The following is a 19,333-nucleotide window of genomic DNA, read 5'->3' as shown; positions in this document are numbered from 1 at the left end:
GAGAAGATATTTGCAAATGTCTTATTAGATAAAAGGCTAGTATTCAAAATCTATAAAGACCTTCTCAAACACAATACCCCCCCCCCAAAAAAAATCCACATAAGAGATGGGCATAAGACATGAACAGACATTTCTCCAAAGAAGATATACAAATGGCCAACAAACTGAAAAAATGCTCAGCATCACTCAGCATCTGGGAAATACAAATCAAAACCACAATGAGATAACTTGGCAAATGACAGATGTTGGCAAGGATGTGAAGAAAGGGGAACCCTCTTGGTGGGAATGCAAACTGGTGCAGCCACTCTGGAAAACAGTATGGAGGTTTCTCGAAAAGTTAAACATAGAGCTACCCTATGACCCAGCAATTGAACTACTAGGTATTTATCCAAAGTATACAAACATAGTGATTCAAAGGGACACATGCACTTCAATTTTTATAGCAGCAATGTTCACAATAGACAAAATATGGAATAATGGAATAAGCCTGGATATCCATTGACAGATGAATGGATAAAGAAGATGTGGTGTGTGTGTGTGTGTGTGTGTGTGTGTGTGTATGTGTGTATATTTATAATAGAATATTACTCAGCCATCAAAAGAATGAAATCTTGCCATTTGCAATGATGTGGGTGGAACTAGAGGGTATTATGTTAAGTGAGATAAGTCAGAGAAAGACAAATACCATATGATTTCACTCATATGTGTAATTTAAGAACAGATGAACATAGGAGAAGGGAAGGAAAAATAAAGTAAGATGAAAATTGAGAGAGAGGCAAACCATAAGAGATGCTGAACTCTAGAAAACATACTGAGGGTTGCTGGAGGGGAGGCAGGTGGAGGAAAGGGATAATCAGGTGATGGGCATTAAGGAGGGAACTTGATGTAATGAGCACTGGGTGTTTTAGGCAATTGATGAATCACTAAATTCTACCTCTGAAACTAAAAAACAAAAACAAATACTAAAAACTAAAAAAACAAAAAAAAACAAAAAAAAAAAAAACAAAAAAACCCCACATTATTTGGCCCAAGAAACATACATCTGGGTCAGAGTGTAACACAACAACTGTCATTTTATAACCCCTATTTTGGACTCCAAGAGTTCCTCAAGTATAATAATTGGGGGTCAAGTTTTTTACTTTTGGCTGGTGACCTCTGGATATTCAAAGGCTCTGGGTGATAGTGTAGCTGTGTATGACAAATAAAAATTAGGAAGCAAATTAATTGTATTTTTTTTAGATAAGTATAGATGAGGAAGAGGATCCCAGTGTTGTGGTAAAGCAGTTGAAGATTAGTGGCCTAGGTCATCCAACATTTGCATAGTTCCTGACACAGAGTTGCCTCTTAATAAATATTGTTGTATGAACAGATGAACGAATGGATGTATGGATGAATCGTGAATGGGTGCATGGATAGATGGATAGGTGTATGCATGAATGTATGGATGCATGGATGAGTCATGAATGGGTGCATGGATAAATGGACAGGTAGATGCATGGATGAATCATGGATGGGTATATGGATGGACAGAGGGATGGATACACTGTTATAAGCTCATCTAAAGTTCAAAAAAGTCTTTGACTATGCATGATTTACATGTCACATGTCAGAGGGGATCAAAGAGTATATTATTAGGTCATCGCTGATTCAAGCTGTCAATACTATTCCTCTCTCTTTCTTAAGCCATGTTGCACTTCAGTGACACCACTCTTTCTCCTTTCAAGTCACCATAACCAGATTTTACCTGTGTAGAAATGTTGGTAACTTGGGTGCACACATGATTTGCCCCTGGCCCAAACCTCCCCAGAAACATCCCTGACTCCAGGCCACATAATACAAGGATTCAGTTTTTATAGGAGGAGCATGTGATACTAATAATTCCCTCTTCCAATTCCTATGCCAAATAACAACAGAGAATGGAAATGAATTTGATAACCCACCAGAGAGAGAGAGAGAGAGAGAAATTCAGGGTTTTAAAGTAAGAGACTTGAGAAGGGAAAGGCCAAAGGAAGGGGAGGAGTAGAGAGGATGGAAAGCATATCTCAAAAAAGATTAGAAGTTTTAAAGTAACCTGATCTTTCCCATTTTCCTTTAACACAATACATGCCCTTCCCAAAACCCACACACAAACACCTCCTAGGGGGGCTCCTGTGATCTCTTCATCAGAAGCACAGGTAGAGGGTATTTATCAATGCAGGTCACTTATCCCTAGAATACTAGACATTTTTGAAAGTGTAAAGCCTTGCCAGGATGCACATGATTTACACAGAATGTGAATTTTGAAAAATAAAAAGAGATAATGACTTTGTCTGAAATCCACTCAGTATCATTATTGCTTCTAGCACAAGCCTCACTGCATCAGATCATTATCATGGTAGCTAATTGGATGATTTTTCTGCTTTTTAAGGACATGAATATACTTCATCAAAACAACTTCACTCCCAAGTGAGATTTATGAATATTTGAAAGCTGATGACCTGTGCCTGAAGCTAATCCAAATGTCTTTGCGTCTAATGAGAAATCTGATAAACTGGTATGGAGAGAACTAGCTGAGTAGAAACTCTAGGAAAAGCTCCAGAGAAGCCTCTCAGGGTTCTTGATAGTGAAATCAATCATATTCTTGATCTTCAACCCTCCCTGTGCACCCTCAGGACTAATGGGATGGGTTTTCCCTTCTAACCCACATACATGGCCGTGATCAAAGCTGTGTGGAGAACAGCAACCAAGACCCTCAAAAGGAAGAGAACTGTCACATCCCTGGGGATGGTGGGGTCAGCTTCTTCCAGCCACCAGAGGGCTCTGGAAGGAGGGTTAACCTATTTCTAAGCAGTCCCAATGCTAGAACCTCATCCCTGTGTACCAAACTGAAATGAAATCTGTAAATTTTAAGATTCTTTTTTATACGTAGTTTTAAAAACAAATACAGCTCTTTTGACTTAAAATTATCTACAGAGACAGGCAGTGAAGCAGAAATTAATTCCAGACCTGCTCTGCCATGTGTTTAAGAGTCCACAAGCTAGAACCCCCAGGTAAAATCTGGCCCACCATCTGTTTTGTCAACCAAGTTTCATTGAATCATAGCCCACTAACTTAGGTGTGGTTTTTGTCTTCTTTTGCTCTACAAAGGCATAGCCACGTGACTGCAATATTTTATATATATATATATATACACATACATATATATACATATATATATACACATACATATATATACATATATATATATACTCTGATCTAGAAGAATCATTCAGCCACAGTGAGTTCTAGCATTAACATCTATTCAATAATGTGAATCATACATCCCCAGATCTTCTAGTTTACAGGATATTAGGAGGCCCAACGATGCCTCTATAGAATTTTTCTGAATAAAGCACTGTTCACCGCATGCTTATTAGAATGACCAAAATCAAGAACACTGATAATACCAAATGCTGGTGAAGATGTATGGGAACAACAGAAACTCTCATTCATTGCTGGTGGGAATGCAGCTGCTTTGGAAGACAGTTTGAGGACTTCTTTCAAAACTAAACATACTCTCGCCATACAATCCAGCAGCCATGCCCCTTGATATTTACCAAAGGAGTTGAAAATGTATGTCCACACAAAAGGCCTGCACATGAGTGTTTATAAAAGCCTTATTCATAATTGCCAAAGCTTAGAAGCATCCAAGATGTCCTTCACTAGGTCAGTGGAAAAATTGTGAAACATACAGACAATCAAATATTATTCAGCAAGAAATGAGCTATGGATGGAAACACATGGAGGGACTTTAAATGCAGGTTGCTAAGTAAAAGAAGAGAATCTGAAAAGGCTGCATACTGTAGGATTCTAACAATATGATACTCTAGAAATGGCAAAACTGGGGAGACAGTTAAAAGATCAGTGTTTGCCAGTGGCTGGGGTGGGGGAGGAGAAGGAGATGAACAGCAGAGCACAGAGGATTTTTAGGGCAGTGAAAACATTTTGCATGATACTATACATGTCATCATACTATTGTCCACAGAATGCACAACCTCCAGAGTGAGCCCTAAGGCAAATTATGGATTTAAGTGATAATGATGTGTCAGGGTAGGTTAATCAATTGCAACAAATGCATCACTCTGGTGGAGATGTTGATAACAGGAGAGGCTATGCAGGGAGAATAAGGGAAATCTCTGTACCTTCCATTCAATTTTGCTGTGAATCTAAAAAATAAAGTTTTTTAATAAAAAAAGTTTAAAGAAGCCTATTAGCTAATGAGATTACAAAGCCCATTAAGAGCTGTTTGCTAGCTATTTCCAGTTTGTACTTTCCTTGCCATTAGGTAGGAACATGTGACTAGTTATGGCCACAATCGTTAAGCGGAAGTGATGTGTATCACATCCAAGCTGAAGCAAGACTTTCCAGAACTCTCTTTTCCCTCTGGCTCAACAACTGGCAAATTCAAACCTCTGAGTGCCCTGAGTGACAGTGGTGAGCAGAGACTCCCAGCTGACATCTGGTAGACACATAGCAAGACAAACGATAAGCCTTGCTTGTTCTAAACACTGAGCTTTCAGGATTGTTTCCCAAGCAAAATCTAGTTTATCATGTCTAATACAGAGATGATCAATAACTATACTATTACATTTGCAAAACTGTCACTTCTCCCTACCCTATCCTCCTGTTCAGATGGCACATTTAAGAAAGCAAGGTTGGCCCAATCATACATTTCAATCTTCATTCACAAATCTCTTAATGCTGAAGGAATCTAAGTTGATGGAAATTCTAACTACACTTTTGGTCTTTTATTTTCAAGCACCCCAAAATTCCAAGGAGTCTCTCTTTCTTCCTCCTAAAGAACTCTTTCATTCATGGCTGTCTATCACATCACCTTGGTCCCATCTTCAAGCAATTCGTAGCCTCCTAGACAGAGAGGTTCTTTTCCTCCCTGGTTACTTTTCTCCCAAGAATCACAGCTTTTTCCCCTTCCTTAGAAAGTACAGAAAGAGAACAATTACAATCAAGGAAAAAGGCAGAAGAAGGTTGGGAACCCCCACAGGTAAGTATGCTAATCTCACTGTAAATCATCATCACCATTATCATTTGTATGTTGCCTGCCATCTCTTGTTTTCCTTCTCCACTGGTTCAGAAACCAGGCAGGAAGCAGGAGGTTAACTTTGGGGGCCCCTCAAAGCCCAAGATAGGCCAGCTGAATCCTCTCAGGAAGTTTCTGTAATAGTTCAATGATCATACATTATCCCTTTGTTGTGTGGGAGGGTCATGGGTGAGGACCTTGGAGAGTAAGATGGTAACATCTTGGTACAACCTCATATGGTTCTCTTCCACCTACAACTCCTTTCTGACACTGTTGGTTTTGCAAAGCAATCCAACCAAAGGTCCAGTTCTCCACACTAGAAAAATCAACACTTTTATAATCTGTGTGCAAAGGGTCTGCTGAACCCTCAGAGTAACTTCAGTCTCTATGGCAGGTTTCCAACCAATTCTAAAAAGCCTCGGGCAGCCCTGGTGGCTCAGCAGTTTAGCGCCACCTTCAGCCCAGGGCGTGATCCTGGAGACCCGAGATCGAGTCCCATGTCAGGCTCCCTGTGTGGAGCCTGTTTCTCCCTCTGCCTGTGTCTGTGCCTCTTTCTCTGTGCGTCTCTCATGCATAAATAAATAAAATCTTCAAAAAAAAAAAAAGTTTAAAAAGTCTCTCTCCCTCTGCACTGTCAACTTGTTCTGCTCTTATTTTCCCTTCCAAACCTATGATCTCTCTCTCTACTGCACGATGCCGAAGAAAATGCACAACTACTTGAGAATGAGCAAAAAGCAAAAATTCACTGGAAAATACCCTCTGTATCTCTCCATGCAATGTCACATAATTTCTGGCTATTTTGTTCTTCAATATACAACTCTAATTTCTTCACAAGGGCTTTCTGGATGTTACAAATGCCTAGTGCTTCAGAATGCAGCTTCGATCAAGCCATGGCATTTACTTCCAAGATTTATAAACCATGGCTGATTGATGACCCCTTCTCTTCTCCTGGTGTATGATGTTCAGGGTTATCAACAAAGGCAGGTGCTGGCACGAGGTCCAATCTACAGCTTTCTGATTATAAAAAGCAATCTAGAATCTTCTCTGATTCATTCATTTACTCATGAAATTCAGTGGGCCATTGTCTTGATATAATATTACTTAAAACTTTCTTCTTTCAATTCTCTACTCCTATTCTCTACTCCATGGCATCTCTTGTTTGGAGAGCAGAAGTAACTAATTGGTCCTCCTGCCCACAGTCTCCACCCTGTGGCACCACTGCCATGTGACTGCTATGAAACACCAACATGACTACTTGGTTGCCTTATGATTGCTCAGCAGAATGAATAAGAGCATGGATGTTGTTGTCAAGTAAGAGCAAGGTTCAACTCCTGACTTTGTTGCTAACAGGGTGAGTCCTTTATCCACTGCACATTGCACCTTCTTCACCTTGAAATGGGAGCAACAATAGCACCTTCCTTTTAGAGTTTAGGAGGACTGAGTGGACATACGTAAGAATCTTTGCACAGTGTTTTGGCATCCAGTAATGCTTGATAAATGTTTACTAATGTCATATGTTTTGAACATTTAAGGTCCTGCAATTTCTGGTCACAGTAGACCTTATGATTCCTATCTCTCACCAATCCACACAGTGGGTATGACTCCCCTCCCCAGAGGTCCCCTCCCCTGTGCTGCCCAGACACTGCTTGTCCACAAACTCCTCAGCTAGAATATTGGAGCTTTATTTTTACCTCTACTAATTCTCATCCCCCAAATGTAAAAAAGAGTAGTCAATGTCCTATATTTTCAATAAAGCTTTTCATTAGAAGACAATACCCTAAAATTACCCATAGGGATGGCATGTTGCTTTCTGAAATCAGTACAATTTTTGATGTTTAGTCATCTTTATTTGTTAAGAACAAAGGTCATCTTTCCAGAGCTGGAATATGCTGCTGCCTTTACTGCCCACATATATACTATGCTCAGATTTACCAGAAGGGGGAGTGCCTGCGTAAAGTAGGGAATTCGAGCACTGTCTCAAGGGGACAGTTTCTTGTTCCAGAATTCATAATCTGGTGACACTATTTTTCTTTTCTATAATTACCAGAGGTCCCGAAGATGAAGGCATCTGAGTTCCTCCAGGTCTTCATCCACGCTTGTCCTAACATAGCCCATGTTTATTATTACCAAAGTGAATTTTTCCATGATTTGCATAGATCTAAATTTTAGTTACACACTAGAGTACTAGAGTTACCTGATTCCAAGTTGTCAGTGACTCCTATCCATGCTCCATTTCATATCTGGTAGCCTATGCAGAGCAGGAGCATCACAAGCATGAAGAGCACAGACTCTGGAGCCAGGCTGCCTGGATTCAAATCCTGGCTCTGCCACTTGCTAGTCTGGGTAAGATGCTTAATCTCTCTGTGCCTCAGCTCCCCTATCTGTAAAATGGAAACAACCATGGCACCTATCTCCTAGATATTGTGAAGATTAAATGAGTCACTATGTATAAGTACTTAGAATGGTGCCTGGTACAGAGTGAATACTGTATGCAGTTTTGCTAATTCTACCATTATTACTATGTAGTTAGTCACAATCATCCTGGAGCACCACAGACAAGAAAGAAAGCAGACACTGAATCTGTCATCCTGAAAGCAGCTCAACGATTTCACCCTACTTGGAGTCAAAGCTTCCAGCAATGCCATAGGAGAGGAAGAGGCAATGCAAAATTCAAAATAGAAATGATTACTTATTTACCCTAGATTTCACTCACTGAAACTCAGGGTGTTAAAACCCATAGGAAAATATATGGTTCTAATAACTGGATGGTTCATAGACAGCCACGTAGGGGACCTCACACTATGGAGATTGTTACTGGTGGAAGATCTTGACAGTGCCCAGAAAGATTGCTCTGCCACCTGGAACAGTCCTCATACATTACCAACATTCTTACTTCACAACATGATTTCCACATTCCCTGCAGTAAGAATACCTTCTTCCAAATGTCTACCCCTATTACCTGAGTTCATTTTTATGGATTTCCACTATTTTTCTTTCCAGCTTCTGTGACTGCTTGGGGAAAATCTCAAACTCATTGATGTAATTCTCAGGATGCTCATCAGGATCGTAATCACCGAGCTCAGCTGTAACGAGTAAAAAATAAGAGAGAAAGATTAAGAACAAGAATAGGGTACTTGTGGAATGGTTTCTGCCACCCAAATGAAGAGCTGGCAATAGCTCACCCAACAAAATGGATTTTTATCCATGGGAGGACCACACCCTGAGTGTCTAGAAGCCTATATTCTAGCTCAGATTTAGCCATGAGCTTGGGCACTTGTCAACTTCTTTGAGTCTCATTTTCTTCATCTACATAATAAGGAAATTTAGTTGTTTTTCAATGAGGCACTATTGGCACTTGGAAAGCCAAACAATTCTTTATCTTTTCAGATATTTCAAAGCATGATAGTACATTCATCACCCTACCCATCAGGTATTAAGTGTTAGTAGTACACACAGTCATTATGACCAACACAGATGCCCCCCAGTATTTCCAAATGCTCCCTAGGATATTAGTTGGAAATCACTGGATGTCCCTCAAGGTTCCTTTATAGCTAATTTTCTGAGTCTGGGAATTCTATGATTCATACAAGTATAGGTGCATCCCATAAAAAAAAATTCACAACATGAAGGCAACCAAGAAGACTGCACTTAAAAATAAATGGAATCTTTCTCCAATTAAAAGTGTAAATCTAAGCATGGGAAGTATACCAGATGAAGATTATTCTGGATTCTAACACAGAGCACCTCCAGGGGGTCTTTAATGGCACAAAAAAAAAAAAAATGCTGGCACATCTCTGAGCTCCCAGAAGGTCTAGGAGAGGATGGACCTAGAAAGTACATCAGTCATAGCTTGGAGCAGCAAAGGTGATGTTCTGGCAGTGGGGATACTTTTTAGTGATTGCACAAGCCTGCTAGGGAAAATGTACCAAAAGGAGCAAGTGTCTCAGGCAGAAATGGCCCGGGAAAGAAGATTAAAAGATGGTAGGAAAATTGTATTAGAAGAACTTGATCACCAACATGACTTTGTAGTAGATAAGAATCAATATGCCTTAAGCACATCTGCAAAATCACATCCAACTCTGTAATTTGTACCTACTGTCCTTTCATTGTTGAATCATCTAATGACTACAAAAGGACAAAACTGGGAGGAAAGCAAAGCTCTTTAAAGCTTCCTAATAGAATTCAAATTACAGAGTTCTTAAAACTCCCTAAAGTATATATCCTACATGAGGAAGGACTTTAAAAATAAGACCCAAAATACCATTAACCATAGGAGGGAAACTAGTTGGAAAGTGTCAAGATTAAAATACTTCTGTTCATTAAAGGTAGTCACAGTCAAAATAACAGACGACAAATTGAAAGAATATATTTACAAAGTCCGAAACTGACAAGGGCTAATATGTAGAATAAAGAAGAAATCCCTACCAATCAATAAGAAAATGGCCAGGAGGACCAATGGGAAAATGGTCAAAGAATATAAACAGCCAATATAGACAAATGTTCAAACTCATCAGTAATCAGAACTATGGAAATCAAAATCACTCCACACCTAAAAAATTGGCAAAATGTGTAGAAGTGGATGATTTTATATGTTGGCAGAGATATAAGGAAATGAAAATACTTGCACACTTCTGGATGATCCTTGATGCACGCAGCTCTTCTAAAGAGCAAGCTGGGAATATTTAGTCAAACAATCCCACTGCTGGGCATACATTCTAGAAAAACTCTAAGTACCAGAAAGGATTCGAAGGCAACTTGGGTGTTCATTGTTGATAGGAGCAATAAATAAAACATGAGCAATGTACCCTACCAGATACTCTGTAGCAATTAAAAGCAATTTATGGACACTAAAAAACCTGAATAGATCCCCAAAACCAGGTTTTGAGCATAGACGGATTAAAATACGTTTTACAGCCCCATTTAATACATGAAACTTAAAAGTGTATACATACAAAACAATGTTATCATTAATAAGGTTGTATGGAAAGTCAAAGATCTATATGAACCCCATTGTTGTCTTAAGGAATGGAAATGGAGAATAATAAAAAGGAAAATCAGAGGAGGAGGGGCAAGATGGGGGAAAAGTAGGGTCCCCAAGTCACCTGTCCCCACCAAATTACCTAGATAACCTTCAAATTATCCTGAAAATCTACGAATTCGGCCTGAGATTTAAAGAGAGAACAGCTGGAATGATACCGTGAGAAGAGTTCACGCTTCTATCAAGGTAGGAAGACGGGGAGAAAAGAAATAAAGAAACAAAAGGCCTCCAAGGGGGAGGGGCCCCGCGAGGAGCCGGGCTGAGGCCGGGGCGAGTGTCCCCAGGACAGGAGAGCCCCGTCCCGGAGGAGCAGGAGCTGCACCGACCTTCCCGGGCGGAAAGGGGCTCGCAGGGAGGTGGAGCAGGACCCAGGAGGGCGGGGGTGCCCTCGGGTTCCCTGGGACAGTAACAGGCACCTGCGCCCCGGGAGAGTGCGCCGAGCTCCCTAAGGGCTGCAGCGTGCACGGCGGGACCCGGAGCAGCTCGGAGGGGCTCGGGCGGCGGCTCCGCGGAGGGGGGAGGGGGCGGGAGCGCGAATCCAATGGCGCAGGCCCCGGAGCACAGGGCGCCGGGACACAGCCCAGGATCCGGCCTCCCCCGGGACAGGCAGAGGCCGGGAGGGCCCAGGACAGCAAGGACGCTCCTGCCCCGAGCTGAGCAGATCAGCGGCCCCGCCCCGGAGCCTCCAGGCCCTGCAGACCGAGAGCTCTGTAGTTCCTGCGGGGGCTGACTCCAGGGCTCCAGAGCTGGCCCCGCCACTGCGGTTGTTCCTCCTGCGGCCTCACGGGGTAAACAACCCCCACTGAGCCCTGCACCAAGCGGGGGCAGAGCAGCTCCCCCAAGTGCTAACACCTGAAAATCAGCACAACAGGCCCCTCCCCCAGAAGACCAGCTAGACGGACAAGTTCCAGGGGAAGTCAAGGGGCTTAAAGTACACAGAATCGGAAGATACCACCCCCCCGTTTTGTTTTTTTTTCTTTTTTTTTTTCTTTTTTGCTTTTTGATTTCTGTTTGCTTCCCCCACCCTTTTTTTCCCCCTTTCTTTCTCTTTTGCTTTTCTTTTTCTTCCTTTTATCTTTTTTCTTTTTCTCTTTTCTTTCCTTCTTTCTCTACTCTCTTTTTCTCCTTTTCCCAATACAACTTGTTTTTGGCCACTCTGCACTGAGCAAAATGACTAGAAGGAAAACCTCAGCTCAAAAGAAAGAATCAGAAACAGTCCTCTCTCCCACAGAGTTACAAAATCTGGATTACAATTCAATGTCAGAAAGCCAATTCAGAAGCACTATTATACAGCTACTGGTGGCTCTAGAAAAAAGTATAAAGGACTCAAGAGACTTCATGACTGCAGAATTTAGATCCAATCAGGCAGAAATTAAAAATCAATTGAATGAGATGCAATCCAAACTAGAAGTCCTAACGATGAGGGTTAATGAGGTGGAAGAACGAGTGAGTGACATAGAAGACAAGTTGGTGGCAAAGAGGGAAACTGAGGAAAAAAGAGACAAACAATTAAAAGACCATGAAGATAGATTAAGGGAAATAAACGACAGCCTGAGGAAGAAAAACCTACGATTAATTGAGGTTCCCGAGGGCGCTGAAAGGGCCAGAGGGCTAGAATATGTATTTGAACAAATCCTAGCTGAAAACTTTCCTAATCTGGGAAGGGAAACAGGCATTCAGATCCAGGAAATAGAGAGATCCCCCCCTAAAATCAATAAAAACCATTCAACACCTCGACATTTAATAGTGAAGCTTGCAAATTCCAAAGATAAAGAGAAGATCCTTACAGCAGCAAGAGACAAGAAATCCCTGACTTTTATGGGGAGGAGTATTAGGGTAACAGCAGACCTCTCCACAGAGACCTGGCAGGCCAGAAAGGGCTGGCAGGATATATTCAGGGTCCTAAATGAGAAGAACATGCAACCAAGAATACTTTATCCAGCAAGGCTCTCATTCAAAATGGAAGGAAAGATAAAGAGCTTCCAAGAGGCAGCAACTGAAAGAATATGTGACTTCCAAACCAGCTCTGCAAGAAATTTTAAGGGGGACTCTTAAAATTCCCCTTTAAGAAGAAGTTCAGTGGAACAATCCACAAAAACAAGGACTGAATAGATATCATGATGACACTAAACTCATACCTTTCAATAGTAACTCTGAACGTGAACGGGCTTAATGACCCCATTTACAATTGCACCCAAAAGCATAAGATACCTAGGAATAAACCTAACCAAAGATGTAAAGGATCTATACCCTCAAAACTATAGAACACTTCTGAAAGAAATTGAGGAAGACACAAAGAGATGGAAAATATTCCATGCTCATGGATTGGCAGAATTAATATTGTGAAAATGTCAATGTTACCCAGGGCAATTTACACGTTTAATGCAATCCCTATCAAAATGCCATGGACTTTCTTCAGAGAGTTAGAACAAATTATTTTAAGATTTGTGTGGAATCAGAAAAGACCCCGAATAGCCAGGGGAATTTTAAAAAAGAAAACCATATCTGGGGGCATCACAATGCCAGATTTCAGGTTGTACTACAAAGCTGTGGTCATCAAGACAGTGTGGTACTGGCACAAAAACAGACACATGGATCAATGGAACAGAATAGAGAATCCAGAAGTGGACCCTCAACTTTATGGTCAACTAATATTCGATAAAGGAGGAAAGACTATCCATTGGAAGAAAGACAGTCTCTTCAATAAATGGTGCTGGGAAAATTGGACATCCACATGCAGAAGAATGAAACTAGACCACTCTCTTGCACCAGACACAAAGATAAACTCAAAATGGATGAAAGATCTAAGTGTGAGACAAGATTCCATCAAAATCCTAGAGGAGAACACAGGCAACACCCTTTTTGAACTCGGCCACAGTAACTTCTTGCAAGATACATCCACGAAGGCAAAAGAAACAAAAGCAAAAATGAACTATTGGGACTTCATCAAGATAAGAAGCTTTTGCACAGCAAAGGATACAGTCAACAAAACTAAAAGACAACCTACAGAATGGGAGAAGATATTTGCAAATGACATATCAGATAAAGGGCTAGTTTCCAAGATCTATAAAGAACTTATTAAACTCAACAGCAAAGAAACAAACAATCCAATCATGAAATGGGCAAAAGACATGAAGAGAAATCTCACAGAGGAAGACATAGACATGGCCAACACGCACATGAGAAAATGCTCTGCATCACTTGCCATCAGGGAAATACAAATCAAAACCACAATGAGATACCACCTCACACCAGTGAGAATGGGGAAAATTAACAAGACAGGAAGCCACAAATGTTGGAGAGGATGTGGAGAAAAGGGAACCCTCTTACACTGTTGGTGGGAATGTGAACTGGTGCAGCCACTCTGGAAAACTGTGTGGAGGTTCCTCAAAGAGTTAAAAATAGACCTGCCAGGATCCCTGCGTGGCGCAGCAGTTTAGCGCCTACCTTTGGCCCAGGGTGCGATCCTGGAGACCCCGGATAGAGTCCCACATTGGGCTCCCGGTGCATGGAGCCTGCTTCTCCCTCAGCCTGTGTCTCTGCCTCTCTCTCTCTCTGTGACTATCATAAATAAATAAAAATTTAAAAAAATAGACCTGTCCTACGACCCAGCAATTGCACTGTTGGGGATTTACCCTAAAGATTCAGATGCAATGAAACGCTGGGACACCTGCACCCCGATGTTTATAGCAGCAATGTCCACAATAGCCAAACTGTGGAAGGAGCCTCGGTGTCCATCAAAAGATGAATGGATAAAGAAGATGTGGTCTATGTATACAATGGAATATTACTTAGCCATAGAAATGACAAATACCCACCATTTGCTTCAGCACGGATCGAACTGGAGGGTATTATGCTGAGTGAAATAAGTCCATCGGAGAAGGACAAACATTATATGTTCTCATTCATTTGGGGAATATAAATAATAGTGAAAGGGAATATAAGGGAAGGGAGAAGAAATGTGTGGGAAATATCAGAAAGGGAGACAGAACATAAAGACTCCTAACTCTGGGAAATGAACTAGGGGTGGTGGAAGGGGAGGAGGGCGGGGGGGCGGGGAATGGGTGACAGGCACTGAGGGGGGAACTTGACAGGATGAGCACTGGGTGTTATTCTGTATGTTGGTAAATTGAACACCAATAAAAAATAAATTTATTAAAAAGAAAGAAAGAAAGAAAGAAAGAAAGAAAGAAAGAAAGAAAGAAAGAAAGAAAGAAAGAGAGAAAGAAAGAGAGAAAGAAAGAGAAAGAAAGAAAGAAAGAATTTCAGAGGCAGAACTTTGGAGAAGAAATGTTTGAAATTTTTAATTTGGCAAAGTCTCTGCAAATCTGTATTAAAACCACTACTTTAAAAAATTTTTTTTAAATAAAAAATAAAAAGGAAAATCAATCAATCAATCAATCAATCAACTGATGGACCCAGAGGGACTAATGAAGAGAATGAGCCATCCACTGATGATTAACCTAACCTGAGTTTCAAAAGATACACACATGATAGACCTATACCACATCCATACATATGTATCACCCTGTGAGCTGGCTATGCACCTAAAAATTTAGGAGGTGGTATAACTCAATGCTTCCATTTTCCATAGAGAATGGACCACCAATACAAAACTAGGTCAGTTTCAATGCAAATGTCAGCTTGCATGGTGGTTGGTAAGGGAAGACATTGGTGCCAGGGGTGGGGTGGTGGGTCCCTATCCAGGGAAATGAGATAAAATGAACTTGTACTGCTAAACACTGCAAATGAAGAGCTTGGAAAATGCCATAAAACTAAGAGAAGAAATGCCATGGAACCTGCACTTAGGTTGCTAGCAAGGTAAATGTCAATGCTCTCGCATCACGTGCCCTGCTTGGTTGTCCCTTAAAGCTGGTCTTTGCCTGACTTCACCTGAAGTGAAGGCAGTTCACAAATGATTCAGGACTTTTAAACATTCAGACTTTGTCTTCCCTATCAAGAGGAATTGGGTAAGCGAGGGTCAAGTTGTGACAAAATGCACATCAGATGGCTTGCAATCTGAAACGGGCCCTGGTGGGTTTCTAAGGGAATTTAACTGTCAGAAAAATCCAAAGAGTTGAAGCAAAAGGATGAGTGCTATCAGGTGATGGTAAGTATAAAGGGCAAGCTCCGCAATGCATTTCCCCTGGTTTGGAGAGGATTCATTCCAAAAGAACATGAGAGACAGGATGTTCCAGGGGCCACTCCTCCAAGAGCCTTCCCTGATCCCCCTCACTGGGTCTGGAGCCCTCCTGAAGTCAAAGCAGGCACTTGGGTGTCCCTCTATTGAGCCATTAACACACATGTTACACCTGCCTGTTTACTGTCTGTCCTTCCCCCTCCTCCCTCCCAACCAGGGACTTTGGAATCCAGTGCCTGCCACATACCAGCTGCTCAGTAAACATTCAGAGAACATGAGCAAATAAATACATGAGGGTAGGGGATCAATCACTCTTTCCCAAGCAGAGAAATAAAGCACACAGTGGTGCAATTTAGGCAAGTGCCCTGGTTCACTTAACATCATTACTAGAGAACTTGCTACATGCCAGACACAGGGATATTATGGTGAAAAATGCCCCCAGAGCTCTACTTCCATGGAATTTAGATTCTACATAGAGGGAATGCATAAGAAGTCACAAAACAACTCAATAATGTAATTTCCAGTATAAGTGCTTAAAAGGCAACAAAACAGGTATGAGACAGAATGAGGTGCAGGAGACAGGCTACTTGAGTAGGCCAGGAAGACTTCTCAGAAGTGATATGAATTGAGATCAAACTGAGTTCTGAATATCTGCAATGCAAGAGACAGAAGAGAGAAGAGTGACAATCCCACCATGTTGCTGTTCTGTAGAAGGAACAGGAAAGATACCATTTTTACCAAGAAAAAGATATAAACAGATACCTAGGATTTTGTGTATCTGTGTTACCATTTGTATTATGAAAAAAAATGCACTGCATGCATTGAATACGCTCACTGTGTTCAGGACGTACATGTAGCAACACTCTGGGTGCTGCCTGTTTTTCATGCGCTGAGAATATTCTGAAGCTTCAAATCCACTCCTTAAGAGGTGGTTGGCAAATGAGAAGCCAACGAAATGTCATATGGCCTCCCACTTTCTAATAATTCCCTCCCTCTCTCTGTAAGCATATTAGGTCCACCAAAGCAGATCTTTATCTGTAGGGCCGCTGAAAGATCACCTCAAGCACCAGAGAACATCAAGAATCCAGCTTTTACTCAATTTGCTACAGATGGCCCATGGAGGCTGCTGTATCTTAGCGCTGAATGGTCCTTCCCAGATCTGCCGGTCCATTTCCAGCTCTACTGTCTCCACAGCATCTGTGCATGATCAGGGTTAATAGCACCAAGGGCCCTGACTGTCTGGACGGAGACCTTGTGACTTTATTTCAAACATAAAACAGGATGGCGAGTTTCCCGTTACAGATCCATATCGAGCCGGTCTGTCCTTGGAGACTTGACCATGATTCACTAATGCCTAAATGAGTTCTGAAATGCTCATGTGCTGGTCTGATGCTTGGATTAGTATTGATCTGCTTTTCCCTTATAGAGGACACTGCACCCTAACCAGGAATTTGCAACCTCACAGGGAAGGAGGGGGGACTATGGGTTATAACATCCCTAAGCTCTGCTGTAAGAGAGGTAGTTTGGGGAAGCACATGCTCCACACTCCATCTCGGGGCAGACAGAAGGACCATTTCCCATCACCGGACCACTGTGGTTCTGACTTTAAACTTGAGTATCTCCAAGGGTTTTAACACCTCTGCCAAAATCTGCTGTGCAGCTCACTAGATGGATCCCAGGGGAAGGGGACGGCAACACAGATACACTCTTCAGAATTCTCAGAAAGCACACACACCCATAAACAGGGCCCAAGGAACTATTTCACAGCACAGAGCACCCCACGGGGACAGTGGTGAGTGACAGTGAAACCCAGGCGAACGATGGGTGTCTTTCTCAAGCTGTGAATGAAGCTTGGCATTGAGAAGGCAGACGATCGTCATGATCTGCTTATGACCCATCAGAAAATCCCATGTTATTCCAGACTTTATGAAGAGGACCGCTCACTTGATAACTTTCTCTTTCTCCCTCCCCTCTACTCCCCTCACCATCTCCATCTCCCCTCACCATCTCATCCCCCTCCCTCTCCCATCCCCCCTCCTTGTCCCCCCTCCCCTCTCCCCATCCTCCCCTCCCCTCTTCTCTCCATCTCCCCTCCCTCCTCCTCCCCTTCTCTCATAAACATGTCATAGCATTCACACCACAAATGGCCACATCACCTGGGTCCCTCCAAACAAGACTAGCTACCAGCTGCCTCCCAACTGGCCCAGGGGAACAGAATACCTGAGTCATTCTTCACTTGGATTCGGGGCCCACCCCCATGGCCATGCACCACCTTGGGCCAGGAGACTGCTTTCCAGGTGGTTTTTTCTTTTTCTTTTTTTTTTTGTTTTGTATATTTTTTTATTGGAGTTCGATTTGCCAACATATAGCATAACACCCCGTGCTCATCCCGTCAAGTGCCCCCCTCAGTGCCCATCACTCAATCACCCCATCCCCCCACCCACTCCCCCCTTTCCACCACCCCTTGTTCATTTCCCAGAGTTAGGAGTCTCTGTTGTTCTGTCACCCTTGCTGATATTTCCCACTTAATCTTCTTTCCTTTCCCCTTTATTCCCTTTCACTATTTTTTATATTCCCCAAATGAATGAGACCATATAATGTTTGTCCTTCTCCAATTGACTTACTTCACTCAGCAGGTGGTTTGTTTTTTGTTTTTTGTTTTTTGTTTTTTTCTTATAGGTAGAAACATCCAGAAGCCAAGCCAAGCACCCATGTGCTTACTGTTTCCCACTGCCCCACCCTCTGGGGCTCATTCAACCCTGAAAATAAGTCTCATGAAATCTTCACACAGAAGTTAAAGAGGTATGCCACTCCATTTAATATATGCTTAAATAATTGAAATAATTTGTCTGTGGTAAAATAGCCAGTAGACAGGAAGTGAGATTCGACCTGAGTATGATGGGCCATGAGCCTGGCACTCTCCTCATCATGCCATGGCTAGAAAAGCTGAAGTGTTCAATATGCTGCACATGTATTCATCTATACATATAGGAATATAGTCAGGAATAAATAGAATTTATATATATATAAACACATTTATATATATAAATGCTTTGACATTTCACTTCAAACTGTTTGACATCTACCTCCCTGGCCAGACTTTTCCCCCTCAATATACCCATCAGACACCATGCCTGGCACTCAGAGCTCAGAACATACAGCACCCCACATCCCTTCAGAGGGGGTGAGCAGCTGCGGCCACCTTACCTTGAACGATACAGGCACCCAGGTAGGCAGCATCTGAAAAGGAGCAGAGCAGTCGACCATGGAAAATATCTCTTTTAATTTGCAGGTACAAAAGATACCTGCAACACAAAATGAGCAAGAGTCACCATAAGTCTTGCCTGAGGCCTGGAAGAAGTAGAAGCATTGTTCACACTCCATCCACTTGGGCCACCCGAGCCACACCCAGCCCCTCTGAGGGCCTGCAGGAGAAAATGAGGGGGCCCTCCGATTCAGGAAATCTGAAGTGACCTTGGCACCTTCCAAAGCAGGGGGTTTGCCCCTTTTTAAAGAGACAGGAAGACAGAGGAAAGCCACAGGGCCCAGCAGCCACCGTTTCTAGAAGGAACTGCCACATGGTGATAACCACCCCCACCCCTGGTACTTGTGAAATGGAGCGTTAGAAAATAGACTCAATCAGTATCCAGAAATTAGTCTCAGGGGCAGACAGATTCACATTAATCAATCTCAAAAGGACTTGGTTATGAGGCCAGAAAGCCAATTTATTCACAACTAGTGCTGTCATCTGTTTAGTGCCCTGTCCCCACCTCCAGGGATGGCAAACTCAGGGACGCATCAAGCCAGGCAAACCTAATAATGAGCAAAACAAGCTGGTTTAAGGGGGTCCAGAGGGCAGAATGGAGAGCGCTGGCTCCCAAGAAGGGTCAGCCCAGGGCCAGTGATGCAGTGCAGAAAAGTAGACCAAGCACAGCCCACTTTTCCAGAAAAATCAAAGAGACTGGATTTAGAAGTAAATCCCTTTGAATTTTAAATATTGTGACAAACTCTGTTTTTGAAAACACTGTACTGTCGAACAAAATATAAGCCAAGGCTCTATTCAGCCAGGGGAAAGGGGGAGAAGTGGGTTTACAACCCC

General features: G+C 42.3%; 1 protein-coding gene across 2 annotated transcripts in view; it reads right to left on the bottom strand.

The window, feature by feature from the left end:
- FRMD3 (FERM domain containing 3) overlaps nt 1-19,333 on the bottom strand; it is a 293,422-nt gene that overhangs the window by 90,926 nt on the left and 183,163 nt on the right. For both annotated transcript variants that reach the window (XM_038526989.1, XM_038526988.1), the window contains exons 5-6: nt 18,442-18,539; nt 8,016-8,139 (exon numbers count right to left, since the gene is read on the bottom strand). In XM_038526989.1, coding sequence (XP_038382917.1) covers nt 8,016-8,139; nt 18,442-18,539 — 222 coding nt within the window. The remainder of the gene's footprint in view (nt 1-8,015; nt 8,140-18,441; nt 18,540-19,333) is intronic.

The sequence above is a fragment of the Canis lupus genome, chromosome 1, assembly GCF_011100685.1.
Source record: "Canis lupus familiaris isolate Mischka breed German Shepherd chromosome 1, alternate assembly UU_Cfam_GSD_1.0, whole genome shotgun sequence".
Taxonomy (NCBI): domain Eukaryota; kingdom Metazoa; phylum Chordata; class Mammalia; order Carnivora; family Canidae; genus Canis; species Canis lupus.
Note: the sequence above shows the minus strand (reverse complement) of the source record. Positions and strands in the feature narration are given on the sequence as shown.